Source organism: Mustela nigripes, chromosome 1, assembly GCF_022355385.1.
Source record: "Mustela nigripes isolate SB6536 chromosome 1, MUSNIG.SB6536, whole genome shotgun sequence".
NCBI classification, from domain to species: Eukaryota; Metazoa; Chordata; class Mammalia; order Carnivora; family Mustelidae; genus Mustela; species Mustela nigripes.
The window spans coordinates 168720299-168738613 of record NC_081557.1 but is presented as its reverse complement, the minus strand read 5'-3'; the positions used below and the strand labels follow the sequence as shown (position 1 = coordinate 168738613).

The 18315-nt window shown below is 36.2% G+C and overlaps 1 protein-coding gene across 2 annotated transcripts in view; it reads left to right on the top strand.

The window, feature by feature from the left end:
* The window catches only part of TBCK (TBC1 domain containing kinase), a 211109-nt gene that overhangs the window by 7823 nt on the left and 184971 nt on the right, over positions 1 to 18315 (top strand). For both annotated transcript variants that reach the window (XM_059376957.1, XM_059376946.1), the window contains exon 3: positions 12146 to 12218. In XM_059376957.1, coding sequence (XP_059232940.1) covers positions 12146 to 12218 — 73 coding nt within the window. The remainder of the gene's footprint in view (positions 1 to 12145; positions 12219 to 18315) is intronic.

Here is an 18315-nt window from a genome sequence, read left to right as displayed (position 1 = left end):
CTAGTCTCTCATGGTTCACCTCCCCTTCCAATTTCCCTCAACTCCCTTCTCCTCTCTAACTCCCCATGTCCTCCATGCTATTTGTTATGCTCCACAAATAAGTGAAACCATATGATAATTGACTCTCTCTGCTTGACTTAGTTCACTCAGCAGTCACTCTTCCAGTCCCATCCATGTTGCTACAAAAGTTGGGTATTCATGCTTTCTGATTGAGGCATAATACTCCAGAGTTTTTATTATTTTCTATTTAATTTGTCTCTTCTGAGGATTCTTAGTTTTTTGAAGAAAAAAGACAAAACCGGGGCACCCCTGTGACTGTCAGTTAAGTGTCTGACTCTTGGTTTTGGCTCCTGTCATGGTCCCAAGTCCTGGGATTGAGCCCTGTGTTGGGTTCCACATTCAGCCAGGAGTCTGCTTGAGATTCTCTCTCTCCCTCTCCTCCTCTTCCCCACCTGCCTGGATGTGCATGTGTGTGTGTGTTCTCTCTCTCTAAAATAAAGAAATAAAATCTTAAAGAAGGGGGGGCTAATGACTTTTACCTCTAACCTCAGAATCAGAACTGCACTGAGCACACAGGAGGCATTCAATAAATGTTGGTTGAGTGAATAAAATAACAAATGACTACATTTTGAGGGATTCGTGTTTTTCAGATCTGAGAATAAGTATTTTTAATTTTCTCTTTCAGGGAAACCACCTATCCTTAAGCATATTTCTTTCCTTCTGTAAAAAGAAAATGAAAGTGCTCATGTCAGAAATTTTGAAAGTATCTATTTAAATGTATTTTATGATTGAAAGTAATTTGGGCTATTTCCAAATGTAAAGGGAGTCACTAATTTTTTTTTTTTTGGAGGTGCTTTAGTCTTTTTATGTAAAATTCAATTGAGAAAACTAAAGTAAAAAAGTTGAATCCTATTGGTTAAAAAGTCAGTGTTTCACCAGGAAGATATTTACTGCATTTTTAGTAATATACTCAGGTTCTTCCATATCCCATATCTTAGTCCATTTGGACTGCTTTGACAAAACATCATAAACCTAATAAACAACAAACATTTATTTCTCGCAGTTCTAGAGGCTGGGAAGTCCAAGACTGAGGCACCAGCAGATTCATATCTAGTGAGGCACACTTCCTCATTGGCAATTACCTTTACCTGGTCGATGAAGCCAAGGTGTTCTCTCAGTCTCTTAACAAAAGCACAGAGCACTCAGGACCTGATTATCTCCCAAAGGTCCCACCCCAAAGGTCCCTAATCACCACTGCACTGGGGATTATATCTTAACATATTAATGATGTGGAGGGGAGAGACACAATTATCCAATTTATACCACCCCTAAACATGTTTATGGTGGCAATATTTTAACTATTTTAAAATTATTTTTGGAAACTCAATTGCATGCTGAGATTCCATTGCTTAAAATTATTTTAAATGCATTTCAATGAAATGTATTTAATTTTTCTAACAAAATACTTTGTAAAAATTAACCCTATATATATATATAGGGTTATATATATATCTAGTGTCTTGAATATTTAGGTATGTCAGGAGGTCTCAGAAAGAAGGTGGTAAAAAGATTTGTCTTGTAGATGATAAAAAACTGTGATTTTTCATATTCATATGTATGTACACATACACATTCACACACACAGACAAGTTAAAGTATACATTATTCTGTTAGGACCTTCTTTACTATGCAAGATTGCCTTTGATTGATTTATTCACAAACATCAGCAAACCTTGACCAGCCTTGGCCTAACCTTTCAAGAGGGAATGTAGGTGGGGTCCTATTAAGGCCATAAGGGTCGCTCTCCACAAAGAATAAACTTGGAGGGCAGAACTAACGGAAAACCAGGATGGAAATAAAGTTGTTGTTTTTTTTTTCCATTTATTTATTTTCAGCATAACAGTATCATTATTTTTTCACCACACCCAGTGCTCCACGCAATCCGTGCCCTCTATAATACCCACCACCTGGTACCCCGACCTCCCACCCCCCTGCCATTTCAAACCCCTCAGATTGTTTTTCAGAGTCCATAGTGTCTCATGATTCACTTCCCCTTCCAATTTACCCCAACCCCCTTCTCTCTAACTCCCCATGTCCTCCATGCTTTTTGTTATGCTCCACAAATAAGTGAAACCATATGATAATTGACTCTCTCTGCTTGACTTATTTCACTCAGCATAATATCTTCCAGTCCCATCCATGTTGCTACAAAAGTTGGGTATATCCATAGTGTATATGGACCACATCTTCCTTATCCATTCGTCTGTTGAAGAGCATCTTGGTTCTTTCCAGTTTGGCGACCGTGGCCATTGCTGCTATGAACATTGGGGCACAGATGGCCCTTCTTTTCACTACATCTGTATCTTTGGGGTAAATACCCAGGAGTGCAATGGCAGGGTCATAGGGAAGTTCTGTTTTTAATTTCTTGAGGAATCTCCACACTGTTCTCCAAAGAGTCTGCACCAACTTGCATTCCCACCAACAGTGTAAGAGGATTCCCCTTTTTCCATATCCTCTCCAACACATGTTGTTTCCTGTCTTGCTAATTTTGGCCATTCTAACTGGTGTAAGGTGATATCTCAATGTAGTTTTAATTTAAAGATGTTGATGAGTTGAAGATTTGTTTAGGAACCAGTCTTTCTGGTCTACTCTGGCATTTTTACCTGTGCTTTGGCATACAAAATGCCAGCCCACTGGTGTTAAAATACTTTAACAGTCTTATGCCTAATATTATGGCCCCCCTTGTGCTAGATGCCAGATATATGATGAATAAGATAAGATCCCTCTAGAAATAGTTGAGGAAAAAAATATAAACATGATCTTAATATAGTAGTAGTTTTACAGCAGATGATGTACAATGTGCTATGCTATGCTATGGGAGTACAAATGAAACAATGTTGAGTTCTACATTGAAGAATGGAGATATTCATCAGACTCCTATAGTTTTATTTTTTTATTTTATTTTAATTTTTTTTAAAGATTTTATTTGACATAGAGAGATACAATGAGAGAGGGAACACAAGCAGGGGGAGTGGGAGAGGGAGAAGCAGGCCTCCTGCCAAGCAAGGAGCCCAATGTAAGCTCATTCCCCAAGATCCGGGGATCATGACCTGAGCCCAAGGCAGACGCCTAACAATTGAGCCACCCAGGCACCCCCATATAGAGAGTTTTAGTGGGATAGGAGACCAGAACACAGCAGGGTAGCTTTTCTGTCTGTGAAGTTTTATTTACTTTCATTTATTTTAATGGTACCAGTGGCCTAAAGGAATAGCAGATTTTCAAGAGATGTGCTGGCCTTTTACTGTTGACATATTCCTAAGAAAGCAAATCTTAATATTATTCATAATCATTTTTATTCTTTTTTTAAAGATTTTTATTTATTTATTTGACAGACAGAGATCACAAGCAGGGAGAGAGGTGGGGGGGTGGTGGGCGGAGCAGGCTCCCTGCTGAGCAGAGAACCCAATGTGGGGCTCGATCCCAGAACCCTGAGATCATGACCTGAGCCGAAGGCAGAAGCTTAACCCACTGAGCCACCCAGGCACCCCCATTTTTATTCTTTTTAAAGGAATTTACATTTCATATTATAATTTTTCTTTAAAAATTGACATACGTACAATATTATATGTACATATACATAATATTTTGTGTATACAGTATATACATGAAAAAATATAATCAGGATGGGGAGAAAGCAAACAGTGTAAGATAATAAGTGATAATATTAATTCTTAGTTTCTTCACATGGACTATAAATTTTTTTTGTTGACTTCTTATAGGTCAAGGCAAAGAAGGAAATTAATCTGCTTCAAATTACATTCATAATGAAGCAGCATATTAAGAAATTAATTTCTAAATTTTTACTTAAATCTGGAAAATTATCAGTTGCAAGGTTCATAATGCTCATATAATATATTGTATGTTCAGGTGATATATAGAGATATTATATAGAAACTTCTATGTTATGGGGATCTGAGATATTTGTTATTATGGGCAGTGTTCTCAACACATCTGGCTAAATTTGCTTTATTTTTCTTGTGTTGATCTCTGAGTGGAAACCTCTGTAGCCTCTTGTCCCAATTTTTCTGTGGTGAGCATTAGGTAAAATAAATTTGGCCATTTGAAATAGCACTTGAGGGCCACAGGGGCCTATGAATGGACATAAGGAAATCTATGGATCTTGAAATTATATAGACAATTGTGTGTGTGTGTACGTCTATACACAACCATTTTTTGGATAATGAGTCCAAGTTTTAATCAGATTCTCAAAAAGGATTCATAATGTAAAGAAAGGGTTTAAAAGCACTTATGCAGAGTATCAACTACATGGAGAGAATTTTTCTTCTTTACTTAAAGACGATCTGGAGAAATTCTAATGTAGGCAGTAAGCCCTCCAAAGTTGATTTGACCAGTATCTACAGGTGTGCCATATCATGTATTTACCAATCCAGAGACCCACATTCAGAGCCACTGAACTGTAGAGTTTTGCACAAAACCTTCTAGCTAATGCAATAAGGAATAGCTGAAGTCTTTTTCTCTATTTCATTCTGAGAGAAGAGGTGCTTTTTCTGATTTGCCTATATATAGCCATGAAGACAAATGGTAGCTGTACCCACAGGAGACCTTATAGACAGCTCTAGCCATTTGCCAAATGTTTAGAAAGGAACTTTTGGCAAGTTTGTTGTTTTTTTAAAACTTTTTTTTTCTTTGCCGAAGGTTTTATTTGATGAATGGCTTCAATGACATTAATTAAATATTTTGAAATTATAGGAATCATTTGGAGTATTTTATATCACTGAACAATTGATATATATTGTCAATACCTGAATGTCTCAATCACCTTTTCCACCACTACCAATCTAATTACAAATTCTGAAGAATTTACAGTTGTTACATCTGCCCAGTGTCAAAACCACTCCAAGCAAAGCTTGGAAATAGTATTAGATCCTCATTATCATTTGTAGTTGGTAACCATAATTAGTGTTGCTGTTTTCCATCTGCAGTTTTGAAGTAGCCTGTCTTCCCAAACTCTTGCCACTTAGTTCTTAGGATTTCTTCATTCTTGTATCCTAAAGTGACTTTTTTATTTTTTTCCACTGTGTCTGGAAACCTATGCAGATCTTCACATCATCTGACTGGACTCTTAGCTTCTATCCAGTTCTCCCTAGATTTTGTTTTCTTGGAATATTTCATTTAATTGTCCTAGATGTTTCTTGAGCTCCTTGTTTTCCTCCCTCTACCTAACTGAGCCTCTGTAAACACTGAACTTGGGAGAACCTTATGACGTAATCCCTCTTTCTTTTTAGTTATCAGTGTCAGGTAGAAAATGATCTCCTTAGACACTATTAGACTCTGTTAGTGTTGAAGCTTGCTCAATAATCTGGGTAGTCCCATATTGCTGGTTACTCTGCTTCCCCTGCTCCTACATCTCAGTAGTCCTCTTTTCTAGGGTAACATGGGTCATAGATATGTATAGTAGTCATATATTTTAAGTTTGGCTGCCTAGAATGAAGATATTAGTGATTGTCAAAAGGTTAGGGAATTTGATTGTCTTGTTTATATTGGCAGTGTTCATTGTCCTGAAAAATTGTACGCATAAGGAATAAATTGCTGAATTAAAGTACGTTTATATAAAGGTCTGTTTGTTCCAAAGCATTCCTGTAATTTCAGTTACATTAAGTTGAAAAAATAGAAGAAATTTCCCTTCTACAGTCCCTTTGAACAACATGTATTTCTTAATGATGTAACACCACATGATTTTGGTTTGGACTCCATTGTCTCCTCAAAGAATTTTGATTTTGTTTCTCTTTTCCCCTTTTATTTGGTTCTTACTATGCAGCTATCTCATATCTTGTCATTGTCAATTCCCCTACCTTCCCATTCTCACTTGCTGTTATGTGTGACATGTGGTCTATTTTAGTAACATGTTTTCACATGTTAGGTTAGCTCAGAATTCAGGCTTTCACTGTTTTCTGTAGATTATTCAAAACTGATTCAAGGTGATGTCAGTTATTCCTAACTCAGGATGAAGTATTGAATCTCAAGAATAGTGGCCTTTTTATTAAAATTTAGGAACATGATTTATTAAAAGAAAAGTTGATCAAAATATCTTAAAAAAATGAAGCATGAAAATATTTAAGTTAATACATTTTCTCTTTTTTCTTTTGAGCTTGATATCTCAGCAGTGTTTAGAAGCAGAATGACAATTATAAATGATAATGCATCCCACTTTGGTTTTTTTGTTTGTTTGTTTATTTTAGAAAAGATTTTATTTATCCATTTAGAGAGAGAACAAGAAGGGGGAGCTGCAGGGAGAATGGGAGAGCAGGCTTCCTTCTGAACAGGGAGCCCAACAAGGGGCTCCATCCCAGGACCCCAGGATCATGACCTGAGCTAAAGGCAGACATTTAGGCAACTGAGCCACCCAGGCACCCCTCTTCCCATCTTATTTGGCATTTTTAAAAAAGATTTTATTTATTTATTTGTCAAAGAGAGAGAGAGAGAGAGTGTGCGAGTGCACAAGCAAGCGGAGCTGTAGTCAGAGGCAGAGAGAAGCAGGCTCCCCGCTGAACAAGGAGCCCAATGTGGAACTCGATCCCAGGACCCTGGGCTCATGACCTGAGCTGAAGGCAGTGGCTTAACTGACTGAGCCACCCAGACGACCCTTATTTGGCATTATTTACCCAGAAATCTTTCAGTGGCTGCTAGCAAAATAAAAAATAAAATTATTTTAATTAATAGATGTGAAAATTCAGGTAAAGAATAATAGCATTGTTAAGGACCTATAGTTTATTCTATATCTCTAGCTGCATATACCTTTCAACTTTAGTGTGTCTATTGGTTCAGAGTTTCATGAGAGAAATAGAACCAGTAGGATATTCAGGACCATGGGGTTGGGCGGGCTATCAAGGATAAGCTGTACACTTGGACAAAAGCTGAAGCTGCAGTCCATGAGCAGAATTTCTTCTTCTTCAGAAAAGTCTCAATCCTGCTATTTAATCATTGTAAATGATCAAATCAGAATCACCCACAATATCTAGGATAATCTTCCTTACTTGAAGTGATTATAGATCTTGATCATTTATAGCAATATACTTTTTTAAAAATTTTATTTATTTTATTATTTGACAGACAGAGATCACAATTGGGCAGAGAGGCAGGCAGAGAGAGAGGAAGGGAAGCAGGCTTTCCGCTCAGCAGAGAGCCCGATGTGGGGCTTGATCCCAGGACCCTGGGATCATGACCCGAGCCAAAGGCAGAGGCTTTAACCCACTGAGCCACCCAGGTGCCCCCATAGCAATATACTTTTATAGTAACACCTAGATTAGCATTTGAGTAACTGAAAACTATAGCATAGTTCTGTTGACTTATAAAACTAACCATCCGGTAACCTAGTAACAATACTGTTTTGTTTTGTTTTGTTTTGTTTTTAAAGATTTTATTCATTTGTTTGACAGAGAGAGATCACAAGTAGGCAGAGAGGCAGGTAGAGAGGCAGGCAAAGAGAGGGGGAAGCAGGCTCTCTGCTGAGCAGAGAGCCCAATCCAGGGCTTGATCCTAGGACCCTGAGACCATGACCTGAGCCGAAGGCAGAGGTTTAACTCACTGAGCCATCCAGGTGCCCCACAATACCTGGTTTTTAAGAACAGAATTTGTATTTGTCGGTTTTACTATCTAAACATTTATTTAGATACTATATTTAAAAAGTGATGAGCTAGCCTCAATTTTTATTGTAACAAAAGAATGATACAGTTACTGTTATCTAATAACCTAACACACTCACAATTTACCTTTCTTTAAGTTAAAAAAATTTTATTTAAATCTTTTTTCTAGTTCTTCTCCTCATTAACTCCTTTATTAAATCTTTCTTGCTTAATATTGTACTCTCTTCAGTTTTTTAGCATTGACCTAAAGCATATAGTTCAGGCTGTATTTACACTACAGTGATATTTGGCATTCATCAAATATTTGTTAGAAGAAAGATTATTTCACAGTTCTTGTTTGTTCCACTCTTTAAAGTTCATCTTCGTGTCACATTTGTTTTTTATAAATAATGCCACTACATTGCTGACTTTTGTTTGGCACATTGTGATTCCCAGATATTTTTGTCATATTTTATTCTGTGAAACTATATTGTTTTATAACAAACAGAAGTTATTTTCAAACAGTGGTCCAGAGTTTCACGATGAAGACTCTCTAATGATTTCTTGAAAAAATGGTTCATATTGGAAACATTGTTTTGGTGTACATTCCATTACCTCCGGGAGAAACTTTGATATTTTGCCAAGGATTATGTCTCCACTGTATTAAAATAATGGTTCAGAGTTCCATAGAATCCTAAAACTTTGGCAAACTCTGCTTTATGATATTTTGAAGGAGTTTCTAGAAGAAGCCTGACAGTTTTTTTTTTCTAAATTATTTTAAACCTGACCAATTAGGCTAGTGCCAAACACTTCGAAACTCTCTCATGGATATGGACATTTATTAATATCCTACTTAAAATTATAAATTAATGGAAAATACACATATTAATGAACTCAGATGTTTTTGTTTTATATTAAAATCAGCACTATTGAGGACTTATTATGCCTAGTTTATAATGTAGGCATATAATTTTGAACACAGGACAGATCTCTGTTTAGATAATGACTATCTTCACATAAGACTCTTACTCATTTGTAATGGTTACATCATACCTTTGCTCAAGCTCATTTAGTCAACAAGTATTTTTATGTTAGATACTAATATGTTTGAGGTGCCAGTTCTAGACACTGATGATACATTTAGAACAAGATCAACATGTTCCTGCCATCATGAAACGTATTATGTAGTGGAGGAAAAAAGACATTAAATAGAGGGGCACCTGGGTGGGTGGCTCAGTCGGTTGAGCCTCTGCCTTTGGCTCAGGTCATAATATCAGGGTCCTGGGATCAAGCCTCCTATCGGGCTTTCTGCTGAGCGGGGAGCCTGCTTCCCCCCTCTCTCTGCCTGCCTCTGCCTACTTGTGATCTGTCAAATAAATAAATAAAATTTTTTTTAAAAAGACATTAAATAGAAATGTATAAAAATCCTTAGAGTTGAAGTAAGTGCTACTGAAGAAAAGTACAGTGCAGAATAGATTATATTATAGGAGGAGCAAATTGATTTGGGGGCACCAGTAAAGTGTTCCTTATGGAAGTCATATTTAACCAAGGAATGAATAATAATAATAGCAAATACTTATGTGCCAGGCACTATTTTTTTTTTTAAGATTTTATTTATTTGTCAGAGAGAGGGAGAGAGAGCGAGCACAGGCAGACAGAATGGCAGGCAGAGGCAGAGGGAGAAGCAGGCTCCCTGCCAGGCAAGGAGCCCGATGTGGGACTCGATCCCAGGATGCTGGGATCATGACCCGAGCCGAAGGCAGCTGCTCAACCAACTGAGCCACCCAGGCGTCCCCCAGGCACTATTCTTGATCCCTATTACATGTTAACTTATTTCAATCTAACTAACTCTATGAGGTAGGTGCTATTTTTTCCCTCATTTTATAGAAGAGGAAACTATGGCATAGAAAAAGAAGCAAACTTCTCCAAGGTCACCTAGCTAATGAGTAGTAAACCTGGAATTTGAGCTTAGATGGAAGCATCTGTGCTTTTAACCTTTGTGTTTTATGATAGGAGTTAGCTGGGAGATGAGAACGAGGAAGATCATTTCAGACAATGAGAACCAATGTGCTAATACCTTAAGCAAGATGTGGTAGAGAAGGCTAGCATGACTGGAAGTTGGTAAGCCAAAGTAACAAAAGATGAAACTAAAGAGGACATTTGGATTTATTATTATTTTATCACTGAGACTTTAGTATGAAAATATGATGGATGGTAATAAGAATTAATGTGAGATAAGTTAAGGCACATCGTACTCTCCTCTCATATTAAGAGGATCCTAACTTGGACTCAATGTGTGGTGTGTGGAGCAAACTACAGATTTTGGAAACATTTGGGAGACAGAAATATCAGGACTTTTGTTTGGATTTGAGAAAGGGGGATTATTCCTAAGTTTCTAGCTGATGGAGCTGGCAGGATGGTGGTACCATTTACTGAAGACTCAAGAACAGGTTTCAGGAGCAAAGTATAAGTTCAGAGGTGACTTTTATATTAAAGTGAGAAATTTTCTATAAAAGCCTGGAGTGCAGAAGGGAGTTCAGGGCTTGAAATAAAATTTGCAGATTTTCAGCCGTGGGAGTAAATGAAGAGAAAACACAGTATGAAGACCCCGAATCAAAAGTAGAGGAACTCGAAGCATTTCAGTTAGGAGTGCCATTGTACAGAGGAGACTAAGGAGAGGCAGCCAAATAGGTATTAGGAAAACTGGCATAATGTTGTAAGATGAAAGCAAAGGAATGTAGCTACACTAACTACATAATTGCTTCAAGGTCAACTTTGTGTTTTTTTCTTTATTGAAGAACTGATTCTCTTTCTTACTCTTTTTTTCCTTTTTCCCCCCGTGTTAGTCTTTCAAATTTAGTTTTCTTTAAGTTCTTATTTAGATCACTTGCAGTCTTTCATCTGAAAGTGATCACTTTAATTTAGAGCTTTTTTGTTTTCTGTTTCAAATCATTCTGTATAATGCTACCCCCTCAGAGAGTTTCAGCTTCCAAAATTTGACCCGTGTAATATACTGCCCTCATACCTTACAGGATTGCCTGTGTACCACTGTCCTTCATCTCAACTCCCACATGCAAGACCTTACCTTGAGCCAGTTATTACTGAGAGTTGTTCCTTTTGCTGGATCTCCTACTATGGAATTCTCCTTTCCCATAGCCTGTTCTCTCGTTTTTTCTACCTTTCCTACTTTTCATTTTCATCAAAACTCTTTGCAGTGATCAGTATTCCCAATCTCTTTGCACTCTCCTTTGTTTCATCCTAGTCTGCCTCCCATATTTTGTGTTAATCTTATTCCTCATCTTATTTGCATAGATATTCACAAAACTCCACAATTTCTTTTAAACTTGTGATCTCTCCTGAAATGACCTTATCAAATTCCCAAACACTTGTAAGCTCCTTTATATTCTCTCACTCCTCTTACATGCATTCATTTAAAAAAAAAAAAAATGGGGGTGGGGAGGCGCGCCTGGGTAGCTCAGTTGTTGGGCTCACCTGTGGCTCAGGTCATGGTCCTGGGGTCCTGGGATTGGGCCCCACATCGGGCTCCCAGCTCTGTAGAAGGCCTGCTTCTCCCTTTCCCACTCCTCCAGCTTGTGTTCCCATTCTCACTGTCTCTCATTCTGTCAAATAAATAAATAAAAACTTAAAAAAAAAAAAGATTTAAAAAAATGAGGGGTGTGCCTGGGTGGCCCAGTTGGTTAAGTGTCTGCATTCAGCCCCATCTGTGATTTCAGGGTCCTGGGATTGAACACCACATTAGGCTCTCTGCCCAATGGGGAGAGCTCTCACTCTCTTTCTCAAATAAATACATAAAATCTTTTTTTTAAATGTGTCAAACAATGTGTTAGTCACTAGGGATAAATGATGAGAAAAAAAAATGTATGGTCTGACTCTCAGAACTATGCTAATTCTTTATCTGTTGAAAAATAAAAATTACATCATAATATTGATGGTGCCCACCAAAATTTTATATTATTACTTAATCTCAGCAGGTCCCATGATGTTACAAATAATCCCAAACCAATTTTCTGTTCTTTCTTCATAGTCATGATTCAGAACATTTCTACTTTTCTCAAATTTCTGAACTCAGTTGCAAAACCTTGTGTTTGAACCAGACTGCCAAGACAATTTGTCCCCAGCTCCCAATTTCCCCTTCACATCAAAATTTCTTTGTATCTTCATCCAAGTTTGTCCTTTCCCTAATCTGTGTCAGAAGAAGGGTCATTTCTTTCTTCCAAAGGTAAAACTTTCCATCTGTTTTTCCTGGTGCACATGGGAGAAACTCTAGACAAAAACAGAAGATGACATGAAATTATTATTTAATGTGCTCTTTTATTATACATTTATTCTGTTGTACAGATGTGGTAATTATGTAGTTAATGTAGAGTCTAAAAAACTCTTACAGTGCTATTAGTACTATAATATCTTTAATGGACTATATTATTTTATTATTAAACATTTTGTTAATCAAATGTAAAGTGGATTTGCTTTGTTTTACTCAGAAAGACTGGTGGTGGTAGCTGAACACTGTGAACGGAGTCTAGAAGACTTGCTTCGAGAGAGGAAACCTGTGAGGTACTGTGTAATATCAGGGCAATTAAATGAAAAGCAGAAATTGGCAAACAAAAAGGCATAACAAGAAACTGCAGAGTTTTTGTTTCTTCTGTTACTTGTTTAATGATAAAATCCAGGTGCAAATTTTTATTTTAGGAAATTTAATTCACAGGCCCCACAGAAATTCAAAATTGACATTGTCCAGTGTTCAGTTTTTGTGAAGTAGGCATTCTACAAAGTACTTGACAAAAAAAAATTCCTAAAGAGGATATATATGAAAATTTGAAATGTTATTCCCGTACTAAGCATTTATCTAGCTGAGATTAAGAGTATTTTCCTGTAAGTAGTACATAGTAACTACTAATAGGTTGCTGGTATTCCTAGGGACATAGTGAACTGTGTTAAGGAAAGGCCATATTGAAGGGTAGAGAGAAATAATAACCATGGCTTAGATAGAATTTACTGATATAGTTTACATTCAATTATTTCAATGACTCAGTAACTTGACTTTCTGTCTCAGGCATTCTTGGCAAGAAGAGTATGTGGTATATATGTTATTACAAATATACTACTAAATGAATTTTTATAAAGTTTCTAAAATTATCTTAAAATTATAAAAAAATATCCTTTTAATGAATAAAGAAAGTAGTACTAAGCCAATGAAAAATACTTGCCATAAGTCTTTATATGATTATAATTATCCATCCTCTTTTAAGGAAATATTCTCATTCTTGGTCATTGCTTTTTAATCACTGCTATATCCTAGATGAAAACAAATTTTTTTTGAGGGAGGAAAAAAATACATATATTGTTAAATGGTAGCTATTTAATAAAAGCAAAACAAATTAACTGTATAAAAATATGCTCCTTGATACTCTAAATGATTTGGTCTTAAGTGATCTCTAGAATGAAAGATGCAGATACGAGGCATACCCATTTACTTGCTTCTTTGGAAGAGTCTGACCTGACCATCCATAATAAAAGTGACTTCTCTATATATTTAGAAATACCTTAACCTTATTTTAGTAAATATGTTTTTATAATTTTTACATGTAAAAATTTTATTATTTTAAGAACATAGTCTGTTTGCTATTTAGTTCTAGAATGATCAAAACTTATGGTGATAGATATATAAAAACTGTACTCAACTCTGGTTGGGGGAAGGAGTAATGTAAGAACTGACTCAAAATAGCCTTGAGAAAACTATCCAGAGTAATGGAAATTTTTTAAATCTGTTGATCATGGTTATTACTTATGTGGTGCATGTTCTTGCAAAATTTGTCAAAATTCACTGAAATTATACACTTCAGATGTGTGTATTTCACCTATGTAAACTATGCCTCAATTAAAATAAAACAAAAACCTGATCCATTATTTACTTAGCTTGAGTTCTAAGTCGCTCATATAGCAACAGTATTATGTTGTTAATGAAGGTAGTTGATCCAATGGCATACCTATTTGTATTTCTTTCTTTAAGAAGAAGTAGTATGAATTTGTTGTGCTGCTTAGCCAATACCTTACCACTTAGTGGTTTAAAAACAATAAACATTTATCATTTCATATAATTTCTACAGGTCAAGAATTCAGGAATGAATCAGCGGGATGGTTTTACTCGATCTCATGAGGTTGCAGTCAAGTGGGGCTGTAATCATCTGAAAGCTTGACAGGCTAGATGGTCTAATAAGATAGCTCACTTATTTGGTGCCAGTTGTTGACTGTAAGCTTTAATTCTTTCCCATCTTGAAGGCTTTTCAACACGGGTCTCTTCTATCCTCACAACATGGGATTGGCTTCTCTCAGAATGAGCAATCTAAGAGAGAAAAAAAAGCAAGGTGGAAGCTTCTATGCCTTTTATGTCCTACCCTCAGGAACCACACACCCATCAATTTCTGCAGTTGTCTGCTGGATACAGAAGTCAACCATTAATTCTATTCACTGTGGAGGGGACTACCTAAGAATGTGAATCTCAGAAGTCAAGGGTCATTGAGGATCACCTTAGAGGCTGGCTATCACAGAAGTCTTAGAGATCATACAAGTACTTAAAAAAAAAAAAAAAAACAGGAGTGAAATACTAACTGACATTAATACTAATTGAAAAATAACTAAAGTTCTTAAAATTATTCAGTATTGATTTAGGCTCCTTGTGACAGAAGAAAAGATGTTTACACTATGAAGAGAAGGTAGAGTATTAAGAGAATATCCAAAAGTACTAGAGGTGGAATGGACATGGCTATACTAAGATCAGAATTGGTCCACACTCTGAGAATTGATGTTACCCATGGGCTTGTGCTCCCACCATTCTGGAGGACGCTATAAGCAACAACTAGTGTAGTTCTCTGGTCATCAGAGTGGTAGTAACGATAGAATGTTCCTTCTGATCTTGAAATTTCCCCCTCTGCCCATACTTGTCCTTCCTTTGCTTACTGAAAAAACTGAGGCAGAAGAGAGAATCTTGTGACTCAGAAGACAAATTTCCATTTTCATCATTTTTCTTCAACTCTCTCCTTTTATTTTTAACTTTCAATTGTACTATATATAAGGATACAGTTGATATTGCTTTGCCAGTAAGATTAAACCATTAGCTTGTGGAAGGTTTTACTTTCCTGTGTTCCTCATGCTTTATCTTTGTTTTAGATATAAATCTGATAGCACTGAACACTAGTAGTGTCAATAGTATGAAGGTGTAAAGAAGCCACCTTTTTTCAATATGTCTTCATGAAGATAAAATCTTACAGATGGAAGCATACTCTTTGAGTAGATAGATAAACATGAATAGGATTAAATGCAAATTTCATAGTCTTTCATTCCGTTTACATTTATTTATTTTTTTATTAACATATAATGTAATATTTGTTTTAGGAGTTAGTGATTCGTTAGTCTTACACAATTCACAGCGTTCACAATAACACATACCCTCCCCAATGTCTGTCACGCAGCCGCCCCATCCCTCCCACTCCCCTCCACTCCAGCAACCCTCAGTTTATTTCCTGAGATTAAGAGTCTCTTATGGTTTCATCTTACCCCCCCTTCCCTTATGACCCACTGTCTTGTTTCTCAAATTCCTCATATCAATGAGATCACATGATAATTGTCTTTCTCTGATTGACTTATTTCAGTTAGCATAATATCCTCTAGTTCCATCCACATGCCATTTACTTTTCTAATAGTCTGTTTCATTTACATAAAATAGAACATACGGTAGTTTTTATGGGTCTTTGTAATTTCTTCAAGTAAGATATTTAAACACTTTTGTAAGTAAATTACTATTTTCTAATCCTTCTGGTAACAGACTAAAATTCAGTGTTTTCTTCATTCATTTTGGAATATAACATTCAGCACTTACTGCCTTTGAGTAGATCTGATTCTGTCAGGTTCAGTTCCAAGTTGTTATCTGATCCATCCATCTAAATTAGCTTTGTTGAAAACTATTTGACTTTCCACATATTTGGATTACATTAGTCTCCAGTAACAGAGCAGATTTCATGTGCAGAGTTGCTGTGCTGTAATTTTAATTAATTCTATAACCTGTTTATGGAAAGTGAGAAGATGTTCTTATGGCTTATAAATCATATAAATTTCCCCTACTGCCAAAAGTAAGCACCCTGCACCTGTAAGAGAGGCTGATGCAAAGTAAACAGGAAATCTATTTAGATGGGCTTGCAATTTGAGACCCCCATGATTTTTACTTGTCCATCTGTCTCTAACTGTTGTAAAACTGTAAGCTGCCAGTTGTCTGGTAGTTATTTGCAGCTCATTGTCTAAATTTAAACATCATCCAAGGCATATATCTTACTGGATTTATATTTTGAAGAAAAATTTAAGTCTTGTAAAATTGGTGAGACGGGGAGTAGGGAAATGAAAATTAGAAAATAAGAGAAGCATCTAGTGTCAGTTTACTCTCATATTTTGTAACACATTTAATATCATTGAACTAAGCAGTATTGTACTAAAACCATAGTAATAGTAGTAATAGTAGTAATTCATATTACAAATATAACTTAAAACTATCTTGAGGTTTCAGATTGCACTAAAAAACCAAGCATCTTCTTTTTTTTTTTTTTTAATATTAATGGCCCTAAAACTTTTTTGAGAATTTATGTTATCCAAACAGAAAATAGTGATTTTGTGCTGTGACCTGGAGGTATTTATCAGGTCAGACTCTTATAAAATAATGTTATTTGTACAGATAGCTTGATGATCTGGTTTGAAAGAGAAAACTCACCATTTTCTTTATAGTTTATTCAAGCTCAAATATGAGGAATTAATTTTTGGAGAATACTGCTTTCTCTTCAGTGGCGTTTATATGTTACTTGTGCCAGAGTTTGATCTTGCCAATATTTCTCTCCAGTTTCAGTTAATGATCAAAATTATTTGTTGGAAACATAGAAGCATGGAATTCAATTAAATTCCTATAACCAGTAGGTTTCAAGAAACAAAGTACAGCATTTGGAAGGTTTGTTTGAAGTCATCTCATATTTGGTGCCTGTGAATCTATTTAATTGCTACCCTAGAGCCATATTCAAGATACTGAAAGTGAGGAAATTTAAATCTCAACTCCTTTCAGAAATATTTTCCAAGAATGTTAAAACATACCTTCATCACTCCTATTAAAGCAAGCATGAGAAAATGGTTTGCCTTTTAAGTCCAGGTGCTATTTGGAAAATATTTCCCTTTTGTATTAGTTTTATTCAGAGCATGTACTTTTGCCTAATCTGTAGCAGTGTCAGCAAGTGTAGTTCATAGACAGATAGATATTCAGCAGAGTTTTGGCACGTGGAGTAAAGTTTCTGCATTGTCCCTAAATTTGCAAGTGAAGGCAGGGTGAGTAGTGCAGGCCATGTTTCTTTAATAAAATGTTTGTCATATGTTTTTAGGCTTATGGTTTTGAAAATTTACCAGAGAACCATCAGCATAGCAGAGGTTATACATGGTTATACATGGAGACTTTGATGGGAAGCAGGCTATGTCTGCAGCTGTTCACTAGCTTGATGGAAAACATGATCTGACTTACTTGGATGAGTAGGTTTTATTTGCCCCTATTAAAAGATTGCCTACTCACTGAATTAGATACTCTAAAAAATTTTGGGCACATTTTAGAGCATAGTCTATAGATGCATAATGACCCACAGGTCTCACAGTCATCAGAAATGAATACTAGATATTCTTACTTTAGAAAATAACCTTATAGTAGAAGTTTAAGCTTGTGTACATTTTTTTTCCTTCAAGGGCCCTCATTTCAAAATTCATTTGAAATTACTATCGTGTAGTCAAGTAACTTAGAGATTTATATAACTAGTGTATACTTTTCTTCCTATTTTACCTGTTTTGTTTAAGGATGGAAAATAATACCAAAGATGCGCTTCACTCAGGCTTGGAATCTTGCAGTTATCTTTCACTTTCTTCCTCCTTTGTACCCTATATCCTGTTAGCCATCAAGTATCATTAATACAACCTTGGTGGTATTTCTCACATCTCTACTGCTTTTTACATTCTTTAGTTTAGGCCTTCATTAACAAACTGCTTGACTATTGCATTACAACATTCTCCTAACTGGTCTTCCTTAAGTCATTAGTATACTCCATTACCACTTTCTGCTGCTATATTATTATTTTTAAAGATCAGTCCATTCCCTGCTCAGAAACACTAGGTGGCTCTCATTTGTGTGTGTGGGTGGGGGGGAAGGTGCATTTTATAGGCATAGGATCTAACTTCAGTCAAACTCTCTAAATTAGCACCAGGGAACTGAAATATAATATGAAGACTGAGCTGTCCTTTTGTCCAAATGTATATCTCCAATCTTTGGCATGATGTATAGCACGTTTTAAAATTATTCACTTACCTCCATCTTTCTAGACCATACCACTGAACCAAAGGAAAAATTTTTTCCTACTCCAAATTTCTTTATTACATTGAATCTCTCCAGTTGTAAAGTGCCTTTTCCCTTTTAGCTTGTAACTATTTGCCTGCAGGGGCACCTGGGTGGCTCAGGTGGTTGAGCACCCTCTTGGTTTCAGCTCAGGTCATGGTCTCAGGATCGTGAGATCAAGCCCCACATCTGGCTGCACACTTAATGGGGAGTCTGCTTGAGATTCTCTCTGCCCCTCTGCCTTTGTACCTC